This window comes from Galeopterus variegatus, unplaced genomic scaffold (genome assembly GCF_000696425.1).
Source record: "Galeopterus variegatus unplaced genomic scaffold, G_variegatus-3.0.2 Scaffold3808, whole genome shotgun sequence".
NCBI lineage: Eukaryota > Metazoa > Chordata > Mammalia > Dermoptera > Cynocephalidae > Galeopterus > Galeopterus variegatus.
Window position 1 is genome coordinate 52,084 of NW_007729919.1, and position 24,812 is coordinate 76,895.

Genomic DNA, 24,812 nt, shown 5'->3' on the forward strand with positions numbered 1-24,812 from the left:
ATTCTTGAAGCCAGAGGTCTGATTTCAAGGTTTTCTGAGCCCAGGACTTCTATCATCCATCGGTGGCATTTAGAACACAGTAAGCAGGAGGTGTTCCAAGGACTGGTTTCATGGGAAAGACAGAAGTCCAGGAATGTGTGCCCAATTCTTGAAGCCAGAGGTCTGATTTCAAGGTTTTCTGAGCCCAGGACTTCTATCATCCATCAGTGGCATTTAGAACACAGTAAGCAGGAGGTGTTCCAAGGACTGGTTTCATGGGAAAGACAGAAGTCCAGGAATGTGTGCCGTGTACCATCAATGAGTATCCATAAGCCCTGATGTTTCAGAGGGACTAGGAAAAAGACAATCCTTCCCACTGAAGTATTATGCATTTGGCAATAAATAAAGCAGTAGGAGAATACTTTTAAATTTATTTATTTTTGGTTATTAAACTTAGGTTCTTTTTAGTTTGTTGTTGCCTAACAAACACTAACAGTAACTCTTTACATGCCTCCTGGCTCTGTTCTTTGGACCTTTAAAATGGGTGCACACACTTTTACCTAGCGTTTGGATTTTGCACTTAATGTTATTTAATGGGCTTGGTCCTGCTAATGTCCTGTAAATGGACATTTACTCTTCCACCTGCCCCCTGGACCTTGGCATGCTTCCTGGTTATGTCTCCTCCTGGCTTGTCTTATTTTCTAGGTCTCCTTGGGTTATCTAATCTACCCCAATGGTTTTAGCTATCTATATTCCTATGACCCCAATCTTTGTCTCCAACCAAGAACGCCCCCTTAATCCTCAGACCCAGGTGGCCAATTACCTGATAGTCACTTGAATGTCTTACAGGCTCCTCAAATACAATATTCTCAGAACAAATCTCTTCATCTTCCCCTGAAACCTCTTATTTCTGTGTTTCCACTCTTGGTTAATAGCAAACTATCTCCTCAGTCATCTAAGCCACAAACTCAAGAGCCATCCTGGACCCTTAATCCGAGTGTCTATCAGCAAACCCTGTCCCTTTTACCTCCAAAATGTGTGCCACATCCATTAGTTAAAAAAAAAAATAAATCCCGATTTCACTACTAAAACCCTATTCAATGCCACATACCTTGTTACCTGGTCCACTGTGATGGCTTTCTTATTTATTGCCTCCTTTATCACCCAAGTCACCCTCCATCCTATTTTTTTCTATTTTTCTTTTTTTGGTGGCTGGCTGGTACAGGGATCAAACCCTGGACCTTGGTGTTATCAGCATCATGCTCTAAACAACTGAGCTCACCAGCCAGCCCTTCTACTATTTTTTTTCACAGCCCTTATCGTTTTCTGAAATCATCTTCTTTGTTTGGTTTTTTTTTTTGTAAAAGAATTCTTCAGTGCTGAAATCACCCCTTAATTAGTTCCCCCAAGGGCCTTTTATTATTTTATCTTCTCTCCATCTCTGCGGGTGGAATGAAGTTAGTTTACTCCCCCTCTGCAGATGGGAGATGACACTCAGCCTAACACAACTGGATGGCAGAGAACTAGGGGAAGAGAGTATCGTGTCCTTTGTGCCTTTCTAGTTATGATCCAATGAATGTTTTATCTGTTCAAGAAAGAAAAGTCAGCGTCTGAGACTTCCCAGTGTCCAATTTTTTAAACCTTAGTGGTATTACTGACCCTCTCGAGCTGAGGCTCCCATTTCCAGACAACAATCTGAGCCACGGAGAAGTGAAGTGACTTGGCCAATTCACCCGGGTCATCAGAGAGAGCACTGGGAGTAGAACCGGAATTGCCTGCTCCTCGGTCAAAGACTCTTCCCCATCTCGCCCTTCTACGATGTTAAAACGCTGGCAAGACGGCTTCTGAGAGAGGAGGCGGGGAGCACGCGGGGCGGGAGGCCTCTGATCGCCCTTCTCCCTGCAGGTGTTCTGGCTGGCCGGCTCCCTGCTCATCATCGGGCTGGCCTCCGTGGTCATCCCCAGCATCGGGTGGCGCTGGCTCATCCGCATCGCCTCCATACCCGGCATCATCCTCATCATGGCCTTCAGGGTGAGGAAGCTCTCAGGGTTCCCTCTGTCCTCCCCTCTGGTAGGCCCACTGGCCCCTCTGCCCCACAGATATCTGTCTTTCTCACGTCCACCTCTTTCCTTTATTGGAGTCTGTCCCAACCAGCTCGCATTGCCCACCTCCTTTAGCTGCCCCATTGTCATTCATTCCTGGGAGTTTTATCTGACGACTTGGTCCCATGGGTGCTGACCCATCTCTAACCTTCAGGACGACCTACTGGACGCCATTGATATATTCTCAGGCCACCGCAGACCCGCTGGCTTGTCCTCCTGCTGTCACTAATCCGTAAGCTGCTCCACTCCAGAATCATCTTCCTTAGCTTCTAGAATTCTGCTCATCGTTGGAAGCCGGGATGGGTGGCTGAGTGGAACTGGGCGGTTTCCTCTGTGTCACCTACCCTACAGAATCAAAGAATTTCAGAATTCTGAAGCGTTCTTTTTTTTTTTTTTTTTCCCTTTTTTGTGACCGGTAAGGGGATCGCAACCCTTGGTTTGGTGTCACCTGCACCACGCTCACTCAGTGAGCCACCGGCCATCCCTATATAGGATCCAAACCCACAGTGGGAGCACCGCTGTGCTGCCACGGGGCCGGCCGCTGAAGCGGTCTTAATGGTCATTTACTTCAAACCTCAACCCAGTGCAGGCATCCCCTAGGGCAGCAGGTCTCCACCAGAACATTCCCAGCTTCAGGCATTTGACTACTTTACAGATGCCTACAGCATATTTCATCTCAGGCAGCCCTCCTTGTTAGGAAGACCTTCCTTATGTTGAGTGGAATTTTCTCCTTATAAATTTCCCTTGGGACTTCATACTCTCTGGAAAACCAGAGATGTATCTTCTCACCATGACACCCCTTTAACTATTTAAGGATTTATGTCCTACCAAACCTTTTCTTCTCTAAATTAAACATTATCATTAACTTCAAGTATTTCTCATGACAGCTGGCCCCAGAGCCCTGCCTATTTTGTTCTGGACAAGCCCAACTGGTCAGTGTCTTCTATGCAGTTAACTGTTGCTAAGAATCACACACAGGCCCCAGGTACCCTAGTGGGCCTATCGCCACCCGTGAGCAGACCATCCAGCTCTGTTGATGTAGTCTAAGACTTCAGGGCTTCTTAATTACATCCCACAGTTGGATTCTGTTGGGCTTAGGATCAATCAACTACAATCCTAAGTTCTGTTCTACGTGAGTTATTTCCAAGCCTAGAACCTGATACCTGTAATTGTGTAATTGATGCATTTTCTTAAATCTAAATTAAATCCAAACATTTAAATTTCATCCTTTGGTTTAGCCCATGTCCCATCTTCCATAGATGTGCCTCTAGGAAGGCAGCCTGGTCTACCGGCTCTGGAGCCAGACTGTCTGGACCAGCTCCACCATCCTGGGCAAGTCAGCTCACCCCTTGGTGCCAAATGATTAGTACATATCTCATAAGACTGCAAGGATTAAACAAGAAAACATATAAAACTCTCTTCATATAGATCCTGTAATGTAGTCACTGCTCAGTGTGTGTTCACTATTGAGCTATGTTGTTATCTTTTAAAAAATTATCGTTTTGAATCTTGATCTTGTCGTGTAATTCACCACACTCACATTAAGTATGCAGGAGGCTCGATACTAGGTACCAAGGCTGAAAAGATGCATAAGCACAGTTTTTACCATCCAGGAGCTCCCAGCCAATCAGTGAGTGCTAAATATGTCTAGCTTATCTCGCTAGACTGGGATAAGTGCTGCAACAGCTGAAGTTCTGTGGGTGCTTGGGGTAGGAGTGATCCATTCCCGTGGGATGGTGCTGTTGGATGCAGGCCTTGCAGAACTGAACGAACAACCTTTGGATGGCCAGAGAGGGTATTTCAGCAGGCCAGTCGTGAAGGCGTGAAAATGCAGAACATATTTGGGGGAGAACAGGAGGTTCAGTATGGCTGGAGTCAGGGGTGCTGGGGGAGGCAGGCTGGGAAGACAGGCCTGTGGGCAGACGATGAAGGGCCTTGAAGGCTGGAGGTGTTGTAGGTGTTTAAGAAGGGGCCTGGGGATGCGTTTAGGAAGGGGACTTCTCACTGTGGAAGGGATTATGTTCTGGGAAGCTGGCACATAGCTGTGTGGAGGCTGGGCAAGAGGGAAGAGGAAGAAAGCTGGAAAAACAGTTCGAAGTATAGAATAATCCCAGTGGGGGACCTGAACTGCCCAGGGCCTTGGGAATGGGGGGTGGGGTGCTGCTGGGGGGATGCTCTTCAGAGGAAGAACCAACAGCCTTGATTGCATGAGGCATACTGTTTTCTGCATGTGATGTTCAAAATACTCAACAACCAGTGGGCTGAGGGCCTCCACACCAGGACGGATTCCCACACCACGTGGGTGCTGGAGCCCCTGCTATTGTCACCCTTTAGGTTATTGCATGGTGGGGAGGTCCAGGGGTTCCTGGGGAGGGACTAGGGTGGCAGAGCAGTGGAGAGGCATTGGGGGTGAGGTGGGGTGGGCAGCAGCTCTTTACCAACTGGATGTAAGAATTTCTTGTGTTAACAACTAGGTTGGGCCCTCCTGGTGGAAATCTCAGTATGAGCCCACTCTCATCCCAGATGGGACTGTAATAAGGAAAATGTGAACTTTTTTGCTCCAAATCAACTTCGAATTCAACAGAGTGACTGCTATATTTTGTGCCTTTAATGTTGCTACATTCTTTTCCTATTACTAGGACTGCATAGTGCACGGAGCATTAATTGCATTAATTGCCGTATCCCTGGGGTCTACAGCAGTTGTAACTCTTGTTCTTTGTAATCTGTGTTCAGTTTATTCCAGAATCTGCCCGCTTCAATGTCTCCACCGGGAATACTCAGGAAGCACTGACCACTCTGCAGCGCATTGCCAGGATGAACCGCTCGGTCATGCCAGAGGGGAGGCTGGTGGAGCCCATCCTGGTGAGTTTGGAGTCCTGAGGTCTTCCTCCACGGCCGTCTTAGTGGCCGCTGGAAAATCCCCCTTGTCTTGGAAGGCTAGAGGAAAGGGGACTTGGCTCTCTAGTCCCACCCCTGGAGGCAGCGTGATGGCCAGGGAAGAGCAGAGTAGATGCGGGACTAAATTCAGCTCCACTCTGAGCCACGTGACCCTGGTAAATTACCTGTCTTCATTTTTCCCATCAATGACATGAGCCCTGTACTGGCCAGTCAGGTAAATTAAAAAAATAATAATTATAACAAAATGGGAATAACACCTACCCTGCATAGATGATCATATGATTCTGCATCGTTATTTATAGGTAGGAGGTTGCTTTATAATTTAATTTTCTTGTACTGGCCTTGTCTTATTTTGATATCAAGGTTATAAACCTCATTACGTGAATTTTTTTCATATCTCTGAAGTTTATATAAGGTAGGACTTAACCTCCCTGAATGTTTGGTAAAACTTACCTATAAAACCGTTTGGTCTAATACCTACTTTGACAGGGGTAGTTGGAGGATTGCTAGAGGTTGTTAAGAAGAGGTTTTTTTTTATTTGTTTTTTAATAAAACATTTTTATTGTGGTAAAATACATATAACATAAAGTTTACCATCTTAACCATTTTAAGTGAACAACAGTTCAGTGGCATTAAGTACATTCACACTGTTGCGTAGCCACCACCACCGTCCATCTCCAGAGCTCTTATCATCTCATAAAACTGGTATTCTGTACCCCTAAACAGTCTTTCTCCACCCCCACCCCCACCCTCTGGCAACCATCAGTCTACTTTTCTTCTCTCTCCTCTAGGTACCCCGTGCAGGTGGAATCATACAGTATTTATCTTTTTGTGACTGACTTATTTCACTAGCATGATGAAGCATGATGTCTTTGAGGTTCATTTATGTTGTAGTATGTCTGAATTTTCTTCCTTTTTAAGGCTGAATAACACCCCACATTTTGCTTATGTGTTTGTTTGTTGATGGACACTTGGGTTGCTTCCATGTTTTAGCTATTGTGAATGCTGCTGCTGTGAATGTGGGGGTACAAATATCTCTTCAAGGTCTTGCTTTCAGTTCTTCTGGATATATACCCAGATGTGAAATTGCTGGACCATATGGTAATTCTCTGTTTAATTTTTTGAGGAATCACCATACCATTTTCCAGAGCAGCTGTACTATTTTATATTCCCACCCACAGTGCACAGGGATCCAATTTCTCCACATCTGTATTAGTCCTTCTCTGTTGCTTATTAACAGAATACCTGAAACTGGGTACTGTATAAAGAAGTAAAATTTATTTCTTACAGTTTTGGAGGCTGGGAGGTCCAAAGTGCAGGGAACACATCTGGTGAGGGCCTTTTCCTCATGGTGACTCTACAGTGACGCAGGGTATCACATGGCAAGATTGGCAGGAGCAGAGAGAAAGTTAACTCCTCACTAACTTTCCTTTTAAAGCCATAAGAGCCACGCCCATGACCACCATTAAACCATCAGTGGATTAACCCATTCACTAGGGTCCTCACAATCTAATCACCTCTTTAAAAGGCCCCATCTTTCAATTACCATAATAGGATTTCTCACTGTCAACAGTTACAGTGGGGATTAAGCTTCAGTGAGTTTGGGGGGACATTCAAGCCACAGCAACATACTACACAGTGCTTTTTAAAACTATGATTCAATTTATTTAAAGGTTATTGTCAATTTTTGTTTTTTAATTTTGATTGAGTCAATTTTGGTTTCATACACACATGCATACTAGGGTACTTTAAAAAGTTCATGGAAAGATTCCTACTATCTTTTCAATTCTATTTTCCCAAGAACTTTTTGAAGTACCCACATATATAATTTTAAAGGAAGTTCTCCAATTAATCTAGATTTCTGAACTTAGTGATATAAAATTGTTCCTAGTGCTCTCTATGACTTAAAAATCCACTGACTATATGCCCTTTTCATTTAATAGTTTATTTGTGCCTTCTGTTTTTTTCTTGGTCCAACCTGCTAGAAGTTTGTTTATTTTATTAGACTTCAAAGAACAAGCTTTTTCTTGGCTGTCTCATTAGTTTCTACTTTTTATTTTTTTTCTTCTGTCTTCTTTGGCTTTTTTGTTTTAGTTTCTCGAGTTCAGTACTTAGATCATTTATCTTGTCTTTTTGATATTTAATAAACAATTTAGCATTCAACAAGTCTTGTTAGAGTAATTTTATATTTATTTCTTTTTCATAACTGTACTTGTTTTTCTTTAACCACTGAGTTTTCTAACTATCTATTATTTGTTTCTAATTTAATTGTATTTTGGCCAGAGGATGTTATTAATTATTTGGAATTCGTTGAGACTTTTCTTTTGTCCTCCACATAGTGACTTTTTGTTAATGTTCCATGTGTGTTTAAAAAGAATGTGTATTCTCATTGAGTATATATATTATTAATTGTGCTGTATAAATATTTGATGCTTATACTAGATTTTGCCTCTTGAACTAACAGTGTTTTATAACAAGATGGTGACTTTGCGCATTTTTCTATAGCACTGACCATTTACTTTACATATTTTGAGGCTAATACTAGATTTTGCCTCTTGAACTAACAGTGTTTTATAACAAGATGGTGACTTTGCGCATTTCTTCTATAGCACTGACCATTTACTTTACATATTTTGAGGCTATCTTCTTGTATCCTAGCACATGATTGACTTATTTTGTTCATGGATTAGTCTTATTACTTAAAGTATTTCTTTATCCTTATATGGCTTTGGGCCTTAGATTCTGTTTTCTCTCAGACTGTATTAATACACTGACACTAGCTTTGGTTAGTATTTTCTTTGTGCACCTTTTTCCAGCCCTTTATTTTTAACCTTTCTGTATTGCTTTGTTTTAAATATATTTCTTGTAAATCTATAGTTGATGTTTGTTTTTTCACTCAATCTGATATTCTGTGTCTTTGAATAATAAGGTTGATCCATTTACATCTGTTGTGATTACTGGCATATTTAGACTTATTTCTGTTATTTTGTATTTTGTGTTTCCTTTTAACCATGTCTTTCCTTTTCTCCTCTTCTAACTTCTATTAGATTGATTGAGTTTGCTTTATTTCTCCCTGTATTTCCATTTATTGGCTTGGAATTTATGCATTCCATTTCTTTTATTATAAAAGTAGCTATTAAATATTGGAAATGCATACTTACAATATTTAATATTATTGTCTGCTTTCTGGACAATATAAGGACCTTAAATTTTATTGATCTTGCTAATTATCATCTTCCAAATCATTTTTGTCTAGTATTTTAGATTCACTTTGTGTATAAGTTTCCCTAAATCAGTCATTATTTAAAAACCAATATTTATTTAGATTTATTAACATTTTTAGTATTTCTTTTTTATTAGTGGTTCTAAACTTAGTTTTTATCACTACTGACTTCTTGCATTCCTCTCCTTTCTCTTGAGTTGATTTGGCTTTATTCTTAATATTTAAATGTTGGGTTTATCTGGGTTTGATTGGGTATAAGAAACATGGTACAGATCTAGCTTTGCCATATCCAAATGACTAACCAGTTGCACTGATATATATATATATATTTATTTATTTTGGCATCTGGCCAGTACTGGGATTGAACTCTGGACCTTAGTGTTACCAATACCACACCCTAACCAACTCAGCTAACTGGCTAGCCTGATATATTTTTATTGAATAATCCATCCCTTATATATTTGAATCTATTTTTGAATACTCTATTCTGTTCTAATGATAGATTTGTAGATTCAGATATATAAGGGGATTTATTATATGAGAAAGAGAGCATCTGAAATAGTAGAAAAAGGATAGATGGGTCTATTGTTGGTCTGATATGACACTGTTTTAATTACAATATTCTGTGTAATATATTTTTTATATCTGGTAAGGTAAATATCTCTGGTCAAACTTCTTTTTCAGTATTTTCCAAGCTATTTTCTCAGGCCTATTTTTCTTTTTTCAGTTTTTTGTTTTGTTTTGTTTTTCAGGCCTATTTTTCTAGAACAATTTTGGAGTCACTTTATCAAGATCTGCTCCCACCTTCCCCTCAAAAAAATCCTATGAGAGCTTAATTGGGATTTTGTTGATATTGTAGACTAGCATAGAGAGAATCAATATCTTTATAAGTGCGTACTCTTGTACTTCTGTGAGTATATTTCCCCATTTATTCGAGCCCTTTTATGTTTCTCAGAAGCATTTTATAGCTACTTATGTAAGTCCTGCACATTTCTTGTAAAATTTGTTCCTATCCACTTGATGTTTATTTATTTATTAATATTACTGTTTTGGTTTTTTTAAATTCTATGATGTTGTTGCAGAGCAGTTGGGGGGGAGGGGGAGAGGGGAGGGGGAAGGAAATGGGGTGGGAGAAGGAGGGAGGAGGAGGGGCTGGGTTGAAGCCTCTGGCACCCCCCTCATTCCAGAGTTGGCTTGGTCCTTGCTGGGCTGGGTCCAGATGTCAGAGGGGTGTGGCTGAAGCCCTTGCCCCCACACCTCCCCAGCTTGGGAGCCCGGGGCATTTCCTGCGGCAGCTTGGTGGTCATCGCTGGGCTGGTTGTGGGTATTGGGGGGGCGTGGCTGAGGGCCTCAGCCCCCACCTGCAGGACTCGTTGTGGGTATCAAGGGGCATGGCTGAGGACCCCAGTCCTCCCCCATCCCTGGCTTGGTAGCCCAGGGACTTCTGGTCCTTCTAGGTTTTATAAGCGTTCATTAGTGATGTGAGACCTTTACTGATTAATATAAAAGTTTTTCTCTGATCTGTGGGTATTTTGCTTTTTCTTTCAGTTCTGTGTTGGATTATTTGCTGTTCCCTACCACTTAAACTCTGCACTGTAACTAATTCGTTGTCCTTTGCTTACTTCTAAAATGGGGGAGCTTCCTGTGGGGACCAGCACTTGAGCTTTGTGGTTGAGCTAAATTGTTGCTTTGCTGCTGATTCCCTAGGGAAGGCTTTTTGTGCAGCTCAGGTTTTAATGGTTGACTTTATAGATGCTTCCAGAACCCGTGAGATCTGGTGCACCTGGGTTGTATAGAAACTCTGGTCTGGGCCTGAGTCTTTTCAGCAAACTGCACCCCCTGCAGTTCTATATTCCTGACCAATCTCCACTGAGTGGTCCTGTGCTGACTGGGGGGCAGATCAGCTGTCCTTGCTGTTCCCCATTATTCTCCCAGTGGGCCTGTCTCCCCCATTGCCCATGCTCCAAACACTTCCCAATGACTCACCAGCCTCTGGCTACTTTTTTCAGTTGTTCTGGCTCCTCGCTCCTATGTGGGTCCATGGGAACACTATTAGTGGTCTTGCTGGCTGGGGGCCACCAAGGCCCTCTTCTCCCCTGCAGCCTCCAAAGAACTCCATCCAAAGGGCATAGCTGTGGCTTTTGCCAGCTCCTGCTCCATGCGCTCAGCAGCTCCCATCTGGAAGTGGCCAGGTCTCAAAATGGTCAGAACAGTTTTTTCTTTCTCTCATCATGGCTTCTCCCACCTTCATGAACTCTGTAGGTCTCTCCTCCTCTTCCCCTGAGCTCCAGCAGTCCCAGCTTGGCTGTCGTTGGTTTTTAATAGTTGCAAATTGGTTGATTTGTGGGAGAGAGTGACGCTGGGAACCGTCTATTCCGCCATCTTGACCGGAAGCTCCACTTGATGTTTTTAAAAATTCTTTTGTAAATGGGTTTTTAAAAAATTTATTTTCTATCTGGTTTATGCCTTTTATTTTCTGTGCTGTGTGGTTTATTTATTTTTGCACTTGTTCTCTGAAATATTTTTATAGCGTCATCACTGTCTTATCAATAATACATGCCAATTTCTTCCTTTCTTTTTTTGTTGTTGGCAGCTGGTTGGTACAGGGATCTGAACCCTCGACGTTGGTTTTATTACATGCCAATTTCTTGATTGATAAATGGCACCTATGCTAACAGGATTCCCTGTGAACTGGTTGAAGAAGCCAGTTCCTTTTCTAATGGGGCAACTGGGAAAGCCTGTTTTGGATTCAACTCTTGTGGAGATGGGTCCAGAGCAGCAGCAGCCCTCCCCACCCAACTCCACCAAAACCTCTCTCTCTAGGAGATCATGAGGCCACTGCAGGACAGGCAATGTCCGAGTTTCCTATACACAGGCAAGAGGTGGGCTATTCTGGGGTTCCTGATTGGTTTCCCAGGACATCACTGATGACAAAAACCTTTAATCCTATTGCCACCTGTCCTGCATTTTAAGTGTAATGTAGTGTGTGCCCAGTAATAATGCAAAAATCATGAGGATTAAAAACCCCAAACCTTCCCCATATTCATAATTATATTTTGGTAAGGTATTCTTACTTTGCTTTGCGGAGTTTTTTCCCTAATCATTACACATATCTCAAAACCTAATTGTGGAGGGGCCGGCCTGTGGCTCACTTGGGAGAGTGCGGTGCTGATAACACCAAGGCCCCGGGTTCGGATCCCATATAGGGATGGCCGGTTTACTCACTGGCTGAGCGTGGTGCTGACAACACCAAGTCAAGGGTTAAGATCCCCTTACCGGTCATCTTTTTTAAAAAACAACAACAACAACAAAAAAAAACCTAATTGTGGAATTGGAAACCTGAGCTTTCTTCCAAATGATTGAGGATGATTTCTTAATTGTGGTTTATTTTCTGGATTTTAGAAATAAAGTCTCATGGGTTCAGAGTTCAGGAAGCTGCTAGTACAGCATCTGCTAACTTCTACCTTTCTACCAAAACAGTGACAATTACATCTTATCTTGCAAAGCATGGTAGGAGGACTAATTAGTTGCTAGGCAACTACAATTAAATGAAGGAAGCTATTATGCTTTGTAGAGACTAGAACATAATCTTTTAAAAATTATTTTAACATGTAATTATACATATTTGTGTTGTTTCAATACATACATATACTGCACAGTGACTCACCTAGGGTAGATAGCAGAGTTTTGTACCTGTTAGTCCACCACCTGTTAGTCCACTTCCCCTCCTCCTCCTCTTCCCCTCCCTGCCTCTGGTAATCATTTTTCTACTCTCTATTTCTGTGAGAACCACCCCTTTTTAAATTTTTTTTTTAGGTTCTACATATAAGTGAGGTCATGTGGTGTTTGTCTATCGGTGCATGGCTTACTTCACTTAACATGATGGTCTCCAGTTCCATCCATGGCTGCAAATGACAGGACTTCTTTTTTAAAAAAATTTTTTATTGAATCATAATTGATCATACATATTTTGGGGATTCAATGTTGACATATGTTGGTCAAATCAATATTATTAGTATGTATGTTGTTATAAATCGTAATTATTCTTTATGCCCCTTGTCCAATCTCCCTACCCCCTCTCCCTCTCCGCTCCCACCTCTGATAACCCTAGATTTCTTCTCTCCTTCTGAAAGAATAATGGTTACTCTGTCGATTTGTTGCCTAGATGATCTGTCTGATTCTGAGAGGTGTGTTTGGGTCCCCCAATAGTATCATAGAGCAGCTGCTGCTTCTGTCACTCTGGAATGGGCTTTGTGGAGAGAGACATCCTCTTCTTTTCTTTAGTCTCTACTGGTGACTCTCCTTGTGTCAATGCATTCCAGTGGCTGGCGGACCATCTGCGTGGTGGTTGTGATGTCTAGCCACTTTCACGACAGCTGTGGTTACTGTGGTGGCTGTGGTGGGCCACCCACATGGAGGTGATGTTTTTGGCATGCTCCTTGACACTGGTGGTGTGCCTGGTTGTCGGGGGGGGGGTCAGGTCCCCCGATCCATGCCCTGGGTCCCCGGATGGACCCTGAGGTGCTGGTGGTGTACCTGGATGTGGGCGGGGTGTCCATTCCCTGGCTCCATGCCCTGGGCCCCCATTGTGTATATATACAACAGTTGTTGTTTTTTTTAAATCCGTTCATCTGTTGATGGGCATTTAGGTTGATTCCATCTCTTGGCTGTTGTGAATAGTGTAATGAACATGGGAGTACAAGTGTCTGTTCAATATATTGACTTCATTTCCTTTGGATTGTTTGGTCATAGGGTAGTTCAATTGTTAGTTCTCTGAGGAACCTCCATACTGTTTTCCACAATGGCTGTACCAATTCACACTCCCACCAACAATGTAGGAGAGTTCCCTTTTTTCCGCATTCTTGCCAGCATTTCTTATTTTCTGTCTCTTTGATAATAGTCATTCTAACTGGAGTGGGGTGGTATCTTATTATGGTTTTAGTTTCCATTTCCCTGATGATTAGCAACACGCATTCTTGCCAGCATTTCTTATTTTCTGTCTCTTTGATAATAGTCATTCTAACTGGAGTGAGGTGGTATCTTATTATGGTTTTAGTTTCCATTTCCCTGATGATTAGCAACATTAAGCATTTTTTCATGTGCCTATTGGCCATTTCTATGTCTTCTTTTGAGAAATGTCTGTTCAATTCCTTTGCCCATTTTTAATTGGATTATTGGGGGTATTTTTTTGCCGTTCGTTCTTTATATGTTCTGGATATTCAACCGTTGTCTGATGTGTAGTTTGCAAACACCTTCTCCCATTCTGTAGGTTGTCTCTTCACTTTATTGATCGTGTTTTTTGCTGTGCAGAAGCTTTTTAGTTTGATACAGTCCCATTTGTGTTTTTGCTTTAGTTGCCTGTGCCTTTGTAGTGTTGTTCAAAAAAGCCCTGCCGCTCCCATTTTGCGTACAATATCCTCTGTTTTCTTCTAGTAGTTTCATAGTTTGTGGTCTTAAATGTAGGTCTTTAAGTTGATTTTGAGTTGGTTTTTGTGTATGGTGAGAGGTATGGGTCTAGTTTCAATCTTCTGCATGTGGATATCCAGTTTTCCCAGCACCATTTATTGACAAGGCTGTCCTTTCCCGTGTACATTTTTGTCACCTTTGTTGAAAATCAGCTGGCTGTAAATGCATGGGTTTATTTCTGAGCTCTTTATTTTGCTCCATTGGTCAATTTGTCCATTTTTATGCCAGTACCATGCTGTCTTGGCTACTATAACTTTATAGTATATTTTGAAGTCAGGTAATGTGATGCCTCCAACTTCGCTCTTTTTGTTCAAGGTTGCATTTGTGTTTCCACGCAAATTTTCAGGTCCTTTTTTCTATTTCTATGAAGAATGTCATTGGTATTTTGATAGGGATTGCACTGAATGTATGGATAAAATGGACATTTTGATGACATCAATTCTTCCAACCCATGCACACAGGCTGTCTTTTCATTTATTGTGTCTTTTTCTATTTTTTTCACCAATGTTTTATAGTTTTTATAGTAGAGGTCTTTCACCCCCTTGGTTAAGTTTATTCCTAGGTATTTCATTTTTTGTTATCTATTGTTAATGGCATTACTTTCTTGGTTACTTTTTCAGATATTTTGTTATTGGCATATAGAAATGCTATTGGTTTTTGTGTGTTAATTTTGTATCCTGTCAATTTACTGAATTCATTTATTAATTCTAGTAATTTTTTGGTGGAGTTTTTAGGGCTTTCTATGTATATGATCATGTCATCTACAAATAGAAATAGTTTGACATCCTCCTTTTCAATTTGAATGCCCTTTATTGCTTTCTCTTGCCTTATTGTGCTGGCTAGAATTCCTAGTACTATGTTGAATAAGGGTGGGAAAAGTGAGCATTATTGTCTTGTTCCAGATCTTAGAGGAAAGGCCTTCAATTTTTATTCACTCAGTATATTTGCTGTGGATTTGTCATATATGGACTTTACTGTGTTGAGGAACATCCCTTCTATACCTTATTTGTTGAGTGTTTTTATCATGAAGGGGTATTGGATTTTATCAAATACTTTTTCTGCATCTATTGAAGTGCTCATGTGGTTTTTGTCCTTCATTCTGTTGATGTGATGTGTCATGCTTATTGATTGACATGTGTTGAACCATCCTTGCAGCCCTGGGATGATTTCCACTTGATCATGGTGAATAATCCATTTAGTGTGTTGTTGGATTCCGTTCTCTAGTATTTTGTCAGAGATGTTGATCTGTAGTATTTTTTTGTTGTGTCTCTGGTTTTGATATAAGGGTAATACTGGCCTCACAGAAAGCATTTGGAAGTATTCTCTCCTTTTCAATTTTTCAAAGAGTTTGATAAGAATTGATATTAGTTCTTTAAATGTTTGGTAGAATTCGGAAGTGAAGCCATTTGGTCCTGGGGTTTTCTTTGCTGGGAGACTTTTTATTACTGCTTTAATCTCATTGCTTGTTATTGGTCTGTTTAGGTTTTCTAATTCTTCTTGATTCAACTTTGGTAAGTTGTATGTAATCTATTTCTTCTAGGTTTTCCAGTTTGTTAGCTCATACTTGTTCATAATAGTCTCTTATGATTCTTTGTATATCTGTGGTATAGACCATAATCTTTAAGTGGCTATGATATTGATTGTCAGTAGGGTAAAAAATAAAAATGGTTGCAACAAGAAAAAAAAAAATGTTAGCAGAGACAATCCACTCACAACCCTGGGCAGCTGTATGGTAATGAGGGACCGAGTCCAAGTGTTTTGCACGTGTGCTCTGTGAATCAGACCAGTTGTTGCAACTCCAGGACTGAGGAGCACTGAGGGTCGGAAGGAATTTCGCTCTTCCTCGTCTTTCCCCTCCTGCTTCCTCCCGCTTCTGCCCTTCCTCTCCTACCCCATCCCCCATCCACATCCTCCTCCCCTCTCCCTGCTCTCCCTGACCTCCTTCCTTCACACTCTATTCCTTCCACCTCTCCTCCCCTACCCAACCTCTCCTGCCATCTCCCTCCACCTTCCCTCTTTCACTGTTCCCTTTCTCACCCCTCTTCCCCCTTCCTTCTCAAGCCTTCAGCTGACAGCCTCCATCCACGGTGCCCATTAGGTGATCTTATCCTTCTCCACGGTCACCTATTGAGCAAGAACAGAGGGACAGCAGTAGACCCTGCCTTCACGTCTCTTACAATCTGGTTACTGATATGAGCATCACATATGAAAGAATCAATAACAAAACAGAGCCCGGATGCTTAGACCCTGCTGAGTAGTGCAGGCTGCAGGGTATGTGTGATCAGAGCAGAGGGGGCTGAGCCACCTTCAGGGGTATAAGGGGAATATAAACTGAGCTCTAAAAAGAAGTAAGCCTTTGCCGAAGAAAGAGGGCATTGCAGGCAGGAGGAGATGGGAGCTGAGACCAGAGGTGGGAGCATGCAGTGGGGCTTGGTCAGATCAGCTGCTGTCAGGATGCCATGCCCTGGAGGCTGGACTAGATGCTGCGGGCAGTGGAGCCTCTGCAGTGTCACTGCAAAGATGCTGGGATGAAAGGCCTTGAGACAGGACCACACCGGAGGGGAGGACAGCAAGTCCATCTATTTGGATTATAGCCAAAGGTTCAGAACAAAATGGCTTATTAATATACATTATGATCCATTGTGATTCATTGTAGGCTCAGCTTTATGATACTTCAGTGACTTGTGGAGGTGAGGGGACTGTAATCACATCTAAACTCAAAGGGACATGGCAGAGAGATAGATGGGCAAAGTTCAGGACTGGTGCTCAGGAGACTGGGCTCCACACTGGCTGTGCCTCTAAATGGCTGTGTGACCTTAGGCAAGTCACTTAAACTCTCTGGGCCACATAGTCTGTGTTGGAAAGTTGGAGGATAGGACTAGAACAGAGGTTTTCCAATGATGAGTAACCAGAGCCCTACTGTGGAAAGCACGTGAAAGTGGAGTTAGTTGCCCCACCCTACCCACAATGACTGCCAGGAGCTGAGTCTAAAAGCCACTGGTGCAAAAGACTACTAGGTTCCCTTTGAGCTCTCACTTTCCGTGATGACAAAATCCAGGACACCTGGGACCACACTCTCTAGAGGGCCTGTGATCCCAGGTCTACCTATGAGCAAAAGGTAGCTGGCTTTCAACTGACCACCTCTGAAGCACTCCGAGCTTTACATCCAAGTCCAGTGCTGCCCCATCATATGCAGCCCATCCTTATTTATTTCTGTCCAAAAGTATTGAATGAGCACTGACTGTGAACAAGAACTTTTGCTAACTACTCACCTTAGAGATAGAACAAGAAATCAGGCATTCTGTCCCCCTTTCAAATTTTTCTTATATATGCCTTATATACTCTCTCTTAACATATGGTTTTTCATTTTAATATTAATTTTAAAGAATCTCCTATCAGTTTTACTGTTACTTTTTATGTATCCTCCTACCCTCCCCAGGCTTGTACCAGCACTGGTGAGGAGGAAGAGCAAAAGCATTAGAATCAAATTCAATGAGTGTTTGTACTTGCCAGTGACAGTAAAAAGCCCAAAGACTGATTGATTGAGATGAATGTGTTAAAAACAGTTACCTACGGGTTTGCTGTGTTGTACTCATGGGAGCTGAGTAGTTGTCTCACCCCACTATGTTCTCATATTATTCTGGTTTTATTTATTTGGTTTTTTTTTTTTTTGGTCGCTGGCTGGTACAGGGATCGAACCCTGCATCTTGGTGTCATGAGGACTAAAACATCGGAGATACTGTTGCTTGTTCTTAACTCACTGAATGTGTTCTGTCTCTCCCTCTTCATTACCCCAGGAAAATAGAGGAAGATTTGCAGACCTATTGGATGCTAAGTATTTACGGACCACATTACAGATCTGGGTCATATGGTAAGAATATAATTATTTCAAAACTAGTTTTAAATAAACAGGCATTTGGACGAAGCCTCTTAAATAAATCCACTGAGTGCCACTGGGGAGAAAAACGCAAGACAGACCCCAACGGTTGCCTCCAACAATGTCTCATCCTTCTACTAACACCACCACCACCACCAACAACAAAAATAAATAAAACTTTTTGAGGAGAAAGAAAAAAACCCTAATTGTGTACAACCAGTTTTTAAAATTTTTCTTATCAGCACATGAGCTCACTCCTAACCTTTTGCAGCCCAGTCTTTTTCCTCATCATGTGATGAAACTGATCCTCTAAAGCCACCAATAATCAAATTCAATGGAATAGACTCCTGTGGTCCTCTCTGGACTTCATTTCTCTGCATCCATGATCTTGAGTAAGCAACTATTTCCTAAATTTAAAAAGTGCTACACAAAAAGTGTAACTATAAAGTGCTAACTATAAAAGAAAAGATTTATGAGTTTTATTACATTAAATTAGGAACTAGAGCCTGAAATGTAAGCCACCAACTGGGAGAAGAAATTACTAATACATATCTCCAACAAATTTTATATATATATATGTGTGTGTGTGTGTGTGTGTGTGTGTGTGTGTGTAGCCACCAACTGGGAGAAGAAATTACTAATACATATCTCCAACAAATTTTATATATATATATATATATATATATGTGTGTGTGTGTGTGTGTGTGTGTGTGTGTAATGTAGAACATATAACATATAATACTATATATAATTTTTTTCAACAAGAAAAAGATAGACAACCCATTTTAGAAATAGGCAAGAGACTTGAACAGGCACTTCACCAAAAATGTGTATCAAACAGACATGTCAAAATATGCTCAACCTTAAAGTCACCAGGGAAATGCAAATTGAAACCCAATGAGATACCATTACACATCCACCAGCCCACGAGAATGGCTGAAACAAAAAGGACTGATGATACCAAGTATTGTACTGGGAAGGATATAAAGGAACCGGAACTTTCATGCACAGCTGATTGGAGTTCAAATTAGTACAACCGCTTTGGAAAACTCTTTGCAGGTATCTATTACAGTTGAAAATATGCATATCCCATGGCCCAGCAATTCCACTCCTAGGCGTCTACCCAACAGGAATGCATACATACGTTTACTGAAAGACATTTACATGGATGTTACGTATGACATGTGAGCTCGTTTTTCTGCTCCTTTTGCCTTCCCATGTTCCGTGCCTCCACTTACCCCTGCCTCTCAGGGTGCTACCCATCCTTCACTGGCATAAGCTTTTGCCCATGACGTTCTCCTCTCACTTCCAGGCTGGGCATCTCTTTTGCCTACTACGGGGTTATCTTGGCCAGTGCCGAGCTGTTGGAGCGGGACCTGGTGTGTGGCTCGAAGTCAGAATCCAAGGTGGTGGTGGTTGTGGGGACCTCAGAGGAGAGTCAGAGCCCCTGCTACTGCCACATGTTTGCCCCTGCCGACTACCAGACCATGATTATCAGCACCATCGGCGAAATTGCTCGTAAATGTCCCTCTGTGTGTTGGGTCCTTCTCTGTTTGGGGGTGGGGGGGCACACGGAACTCAAAGTCTCAGAGGGGAGGAGTGACCCTGTGACATGGCTCCTGCCTGGTAAAACTGGACCAGTCCCCAAATCATGCTGATATGTCTCCAATTTGGATTGGTATAGAGAAGTCTGGAGGAGTAAAGCTTTGAATTACTATATTATATCAATTCTAAGACTCATTTGCCCCCACATTTTAACAGCTCTGAAATTAGGTAATATGTCTTACCAGGCTTCTTAGATTTTAATTGGCAGCATAACTTCTGTTTTAGTAGACATAAAATGATGGTACAGTTATGTGCTGCGTAATGACGTTTCAGTCAACGATGGACTGCACATTCGAAAGTGGCACCATAGGATTAGAATGGCTACACCACGTGGCCCAGGTGTGTGGTAGGCTCTGCCATCTGGGTTTGTGTACACACATTTTATGATGTTCACACAAGGACAAAATTGCCTAACGATGCATTTTTCAGAACATATCCTTGTTAAGTGATGCATGACTATACTTAAAAATCGACAGTACCTTGAATTTGATGAAAAATAGTATAAAACATTTAAAATATAGATCTAGCAAGCTGGCAATTTACAATAGACCTACATGATATGACAAGCATCCCGGGCATAAAATATCCCTTGTGTCCACCCGTGCTTGTCCTTCTTGGACCCACATGGGAAAAGTATACTGAAAGAGTCACGATGTCAGTGGCAACGTGGCTGGGTTTTGGCTGGAACTCTCTTGAGGTCTGGAGGAAGTTGCTTCTTTCCGAAACGACGAGGATGAATCCATGCCAGTGTTGATAAATGCCAGTTGTGTTTCCAGGGTTTCAGAAATTGTCTTTGCCGTTTGCTTTCAAGTGAATCCTTTTAATATCCTGGGCATCAACTTCCTGGGAAGACGGCTGAGCCTTTCTATCACCATGGGATGCACAGCTTTATTCTTCCTTCTCCTCAATATTTGCACTTCAAGGTATTTTTTCTCTTTGGTTGCTTCAAAAAAACAAGTTTTGTGCAGTCTTTTAAAAATGGGGTCTCCTGACCCACAGTGTTCAATGGGGGTCAGGGACAAGTCCCTTCCACCAGGGAGCGTAGAGAATGGGGTGAGCTTGCCTGGTGCCTACCGCTCCCTCTCCCCTCTTCCTACCACCCTAGCCCCTCCTCAGCGATCCCAGGATATAGGTGCCAGTGTTGGTGTACACACAGTACCCACCAGCACATTTAGGATCTTTCTGCAAAACTTCCCAGAGGATCAGGACTATCTTTGTTTACTGAGGTATCTGGACCAACACCTGGATAGTTTAGAGATATAGATAACTTCACTCTTAATTTGCAACCTACAATGGCCTGAGCTCTAGATCGTTTACTCTGCAACCTGTCTGCACCTGTTTTTCGGGGGTGGTGGTGACAGTTGTGCTAATCTGGGGGCCAGGCTGGAATGGCACACTTGGGGGAGTGGAGCGGGTGAGAGGATTGGGATGAGATTTGCTTTAGGACGCCAGGATCAGACCAGGTGAGAAGCAGCACCTCCCTGGGCTCTGCACCACCTGTGGGTGTGGCTTAGCACCCACATGCACCTGGGGCTGGGGCTGGGCCAGGTGAGGCCCTGCGTGTTGCTGTTATAACTTCCCTCTGCCTCCTGTTCTCCAGGGCCGGCCTGATCGGCTTCCTCTTCATGCTGAGGGCTCTGGTGGCTGCCAACTTCAACACCATCTACATTTACACAGCCGAGGTCAGTTTTCATGAAGGGGCTGGTTACATCAGGGCGAGCAAGGTGACCCACTTAGAGAGGTGCCCATCCATAGATAACACATCTCTGGCTTCTGTTGACTTGGGATGATTTTCTAAAAAGATCTCATGAAAAAGACACTGGAAGGATTATTTGATGTGGATGTCCCCCTCGGTCTATTGAAAGCCAGTCTCTGAGAGGAGAGATAAGACATTTTCCTTTCTCACTTGACCGCATGTACCTAAAAACAACTCATTGCCCTCCCACGAGGCTTCCAGGAGTCACAGAATCAGGTAGCAACGTGTTCAACGTGTTGCTATTAAAATGGAAAACTAAAAAACAAAAACAAAAACAAAAACAAAAAACTCCTCATTTGTCTTTTTTACCTTAATTCTTTTGGAAGATCACTTCCATCTCTATCTGTTCTTTGCCACGTGTAGCTTAAATTTGAATATAATCGTGATTTACTCTTTATTTGTTGAATTAATACGTCTACTCTATACAGGGCACTGCCTGAGGTGGCTGGAGGGTTTCCTCATAAAATCTCCACTTTAAAGAGCTAATGTTCCTAGAAATGAAACAATATTTGACTAGGAAACTTAACAATATTTTTACTGGTTTTGTCACTCACTGAGTGAGAAAAAACAGCGCTGTGGGACCAGTAAAGCTACAGTTATTTTCATCTCAGGAAATGGGGAAGTCTCTTCCAATTGAAGATTTGATGTGTCAGAAACCATTAAAGCCACAGAGAAAACTTCTCTCTTTCCTTACACATAGATAAAAATAGGAAATTACGAGATATTTGAAGTATACATAATACTTCCTCTAATTCCATTAAAACAATCTAAAATTATTTTGTAAATTTATAAACCTAAAAAAAAAATCTATGTGTAACTGGGTGTGCTTCTAGAATCATATTTGGAATATTCAGTTGAACATATATTTTGGAATTTGCTCATTTCAAGAATCTCTTAGTATTTATTTAATTTTTTATCTATCGTTAAAAAAATTCAAAGATGTGTACATAAAAATGACAGTCTTCTATTATTCATTCTCTCAGATGACTCAAAACATGAACAAAAGAATTTATTGATATCACAGCAAAGAAAAGAATATCACCATGTATCTATATCCATTGATTTCAATCATAGCCCAAAGCCTCATTTTCAGAAAAGGGAGAGGAAAAGAGAAAGAGAGAAAAAGTGAAAGAGCAAGAGAGTGAAAGAAAGAAAGGAAGGAAGGAAAAAAGGAAAGCTCACTTGGAGCATGGTGTTGATAACACCAAGGTCAAGGGTTTGGATCCCCACACCAGCCAGCCGCCAAAAAATAAAAATAAAAATAAACAGACCAATGAACAGAAAAGGAAGTCTGGAAATAGGCCCATGGCCTATCATGAAGAATTTAATAAAGAATTTTTTTTAAAAAAAAGGAAAAGAAAGAAAGCTCCCTGTAAAGACACCCCCCCACCGCCCCAGGCCTTCTCCTGTAAGTACAGCAGTGTCCTCTGAGGAAGGAAAGCGTCTTGCTTTTACTTTGGCCAGTAGCTGACAAGACGTGGCCAGTGACAGGGGCAGCAGGCTTTCCTTTAGTGAATTGGTAAGAATTGTCTCATCAGTATTGTATAGCATTACAAAAATATAACAAAATTTTGAAAAATTCATTCTTTCCTATAAAACATTCTCCTTGTAATTTTATTTATTAATAATATTTGCTGACTTATTAAACTTCTGCAGGTTCTTATAAGAATTCCAAATCAGTGAAATGTAGATTAATGTTTTACTATAAACGTGAAAAAATTTCAGCAAGACAGGCCGGCCCGTGGCTCACTCGGGGGAGTGCGGTGCTGATAACACCAAGGCCCCGTAGAGATGGCCAGTTAGCTCACTGGCTGAGCGTGGTGCTGACAACACCAAGCCAAGGGTTGAGATCCCCTTACCGGTCATCTTTTAGAAAAAAAAAAAAAAAAAAATTTCAGCAAGAAAGAATATGCTGTAAAATTCTGCCACAGCAAAGAGGCCGGTGAATTTAAGGAGAACATGATGAATGGCCTAGCAGGTGCCTGGCCCTCTAATCGATTCTTTTCACTGTATCTGCATTAAAGATTTCATCAAATCGTTATTCTTTGGGGAGTATTTTCTTTCCATTCAGTAGAACCGCTTTTATACCTTTATAGCTCCAAAGTGCAAATCTGTCTGATTCCAGAGCATACCTTTCTAAAATTACATCTGGAATATTCAATTAAACAGATATTTTTGGAATTTGCTTATTGGGGGGATAATTTCTATTTTTATTTTTGTTTTTGTTTTGCTGATATTTATTGTTGTAAAAACTCAAAGTTGTGTACCTGAGGAAAGGAATGTCTGTCATATTCTGTAAGTCTGTTTGCTATTCTGTATATACCAAAGCCTGACCTGGGGCAGAGGGAGAGGGAAGAGCTGGACAAAGGGACACAAAGTGACTGGTACTTTCTTTGCCGTCCATCTACAGGTGTACCCTACCACAATGCGCTCACTGGGGATGGGGACCAGCGGCTCCCTGTGTCGCATCGGTGCAATGGTGGCACCATTTATATCCCAGGTACAGCCGAGGAGCGTCTGCAGGGCGAGTGATGTGGAGGGAGGCAGAGAATGAGGGACCCCAGGTCCCTTCGGATTAAGGGTATAACCAAGAACTTCTGTTTACTTCATGAGTTTTCTTGAGGTGCCGTTTCCCTGCCATTTGGCAAATTCGGGTAGGGAAAGAGACTAAGCTACTGTCACCAGGCTTCCAATCCATCAATGGCACATGTTGCATTGCATTTGGGGTCTGCTCAGCTTTAAACTGGGTGTTATCGGGGGATATGAAAGCAGCGGATGACACAGTAGCTGATGGGCTCTGCCCCGAGTTACATTTGCTGTCAGATCAATGTCCAGGTGGGCAATTGAGTAAATGAGCAGGCAGGTGCAGGAAGGTTGAGCCGAGGTGCAGGGAGGGGGTGCTGGGCAGGGTAGGCCCGGTGCACAGGAGAACCAGGCGCAGGCTGGTATAAAATCTGGGAGTGACCTGGGGCTGTGGATGGAGCCTTGTTCCAGGAGAGAAAACAGAGGCAGCCGGGTGACCTGTGGGATCATGGCTCCTCAGAGGGCTGTACAGCTTGTCTCCCTGCACTGGTCATTCTCTTTTGGCCAAAAGAAACAGAAATCCACCTGATCTGGCTGCAGCAAAAAACTCAAGAAGGAGGCTGGGCCCTGGGGGGGGGGGGGGGGGGGCTGATCCAGGAAGCGGGGGTCTGACAGGAACCCAGGCCCTGCCCTCCTCATGTCCCTCTGGGGCTTGCGGTCACTCATGTCTGTCACTCTGAGCACACGGGCTTGACTCCTCCTCTCTGAAGACCCAGAGCACTGTGCTTGCCTGTGTGTGTTCCATGAACCCTAACACATATCCTTTGCTCTGGCCATTGGAAGACACTGATTAGTTCTCTCTAAACCTCTAGAAAGGGGCTCTCACGGGCCCAGGTCTAGTCAGTTGTCCAAGCTTGAGCTTAATCAGTTGTGGCCGAGAGGCAGGGTTATGTGTAAATGCAGCTGGGGGAGGCGAAGTTTCCAGAGAAAGGGAGTTGTCACAGGCTGAGCAGACTAACGAGTTATCTCCTATAATTTATCACAGAGATTTTGCTACCACTAATTTTTTTGAACTATCTTGGGAGTATTTTTCCTACTTGTCTTAAAGAAAAATGGGGCAGCTTTTCTCTTATGCTTTTGCCTTTCAAAATTCCTTTATACTGGCCCGGCCCGGTGGCGCACTGGAGAGGTGCCGCTTGGGAGCACGGCGGCGCTCCCGCTGAGGGTTCGGATCCCATGTGGAAACCGGTTCCCGCTCACTGGCTGAGCGTGGTGCGGGTGCAACACCAAGGGTTGCGATCCCATTACTGGTTAGTAAAAAAGACAAAAAGGAAAAAAAAAATTCCTTTATACTTATTATTTCATCATTTTCAGAAAAGAAAC

General features: G+C 42.4%; 1 protein-coding gene across 1 annotated transcript in view; it reads left to right on the top strand.

Moving 5' to 3' along the window:
* Positions 1-24,812, top strand: part of SVOPL (SVOP-like) — a 59,399-nt gene that overhangs the window by 16,120 nt on the left and 18,467 nt on the right. Inside the window, exons 7-13 of the mRNA XM_008586028.1 lie at positions 1,885-2,010; positions 4,815-4,943; positions 17,466-17,539; positions 18,858-19,063; positions 19,962-20,073; positions 20,751-20,832; positions 23,317-23,406. Of these exons, the coding sequence (XP_008584250.1) occupies positions 1,885-2,010; positions 4,815-4,943; positions 17,466-17,539; positions 18,858-19,063; positions 19,962-20,073; positions 20,751-20,832; positions 23,317-23,406 (819 nt within the window). The remainder of the gene's footprint in view (positions 1-1,884; positions 2,011-4,814; positions 4,944-17,465; positions 17,540-18,857; positions 19,064-19,961; positions 20,074-20,750; positions 20,833-23,316; positions 23,407-24,812) is intronic.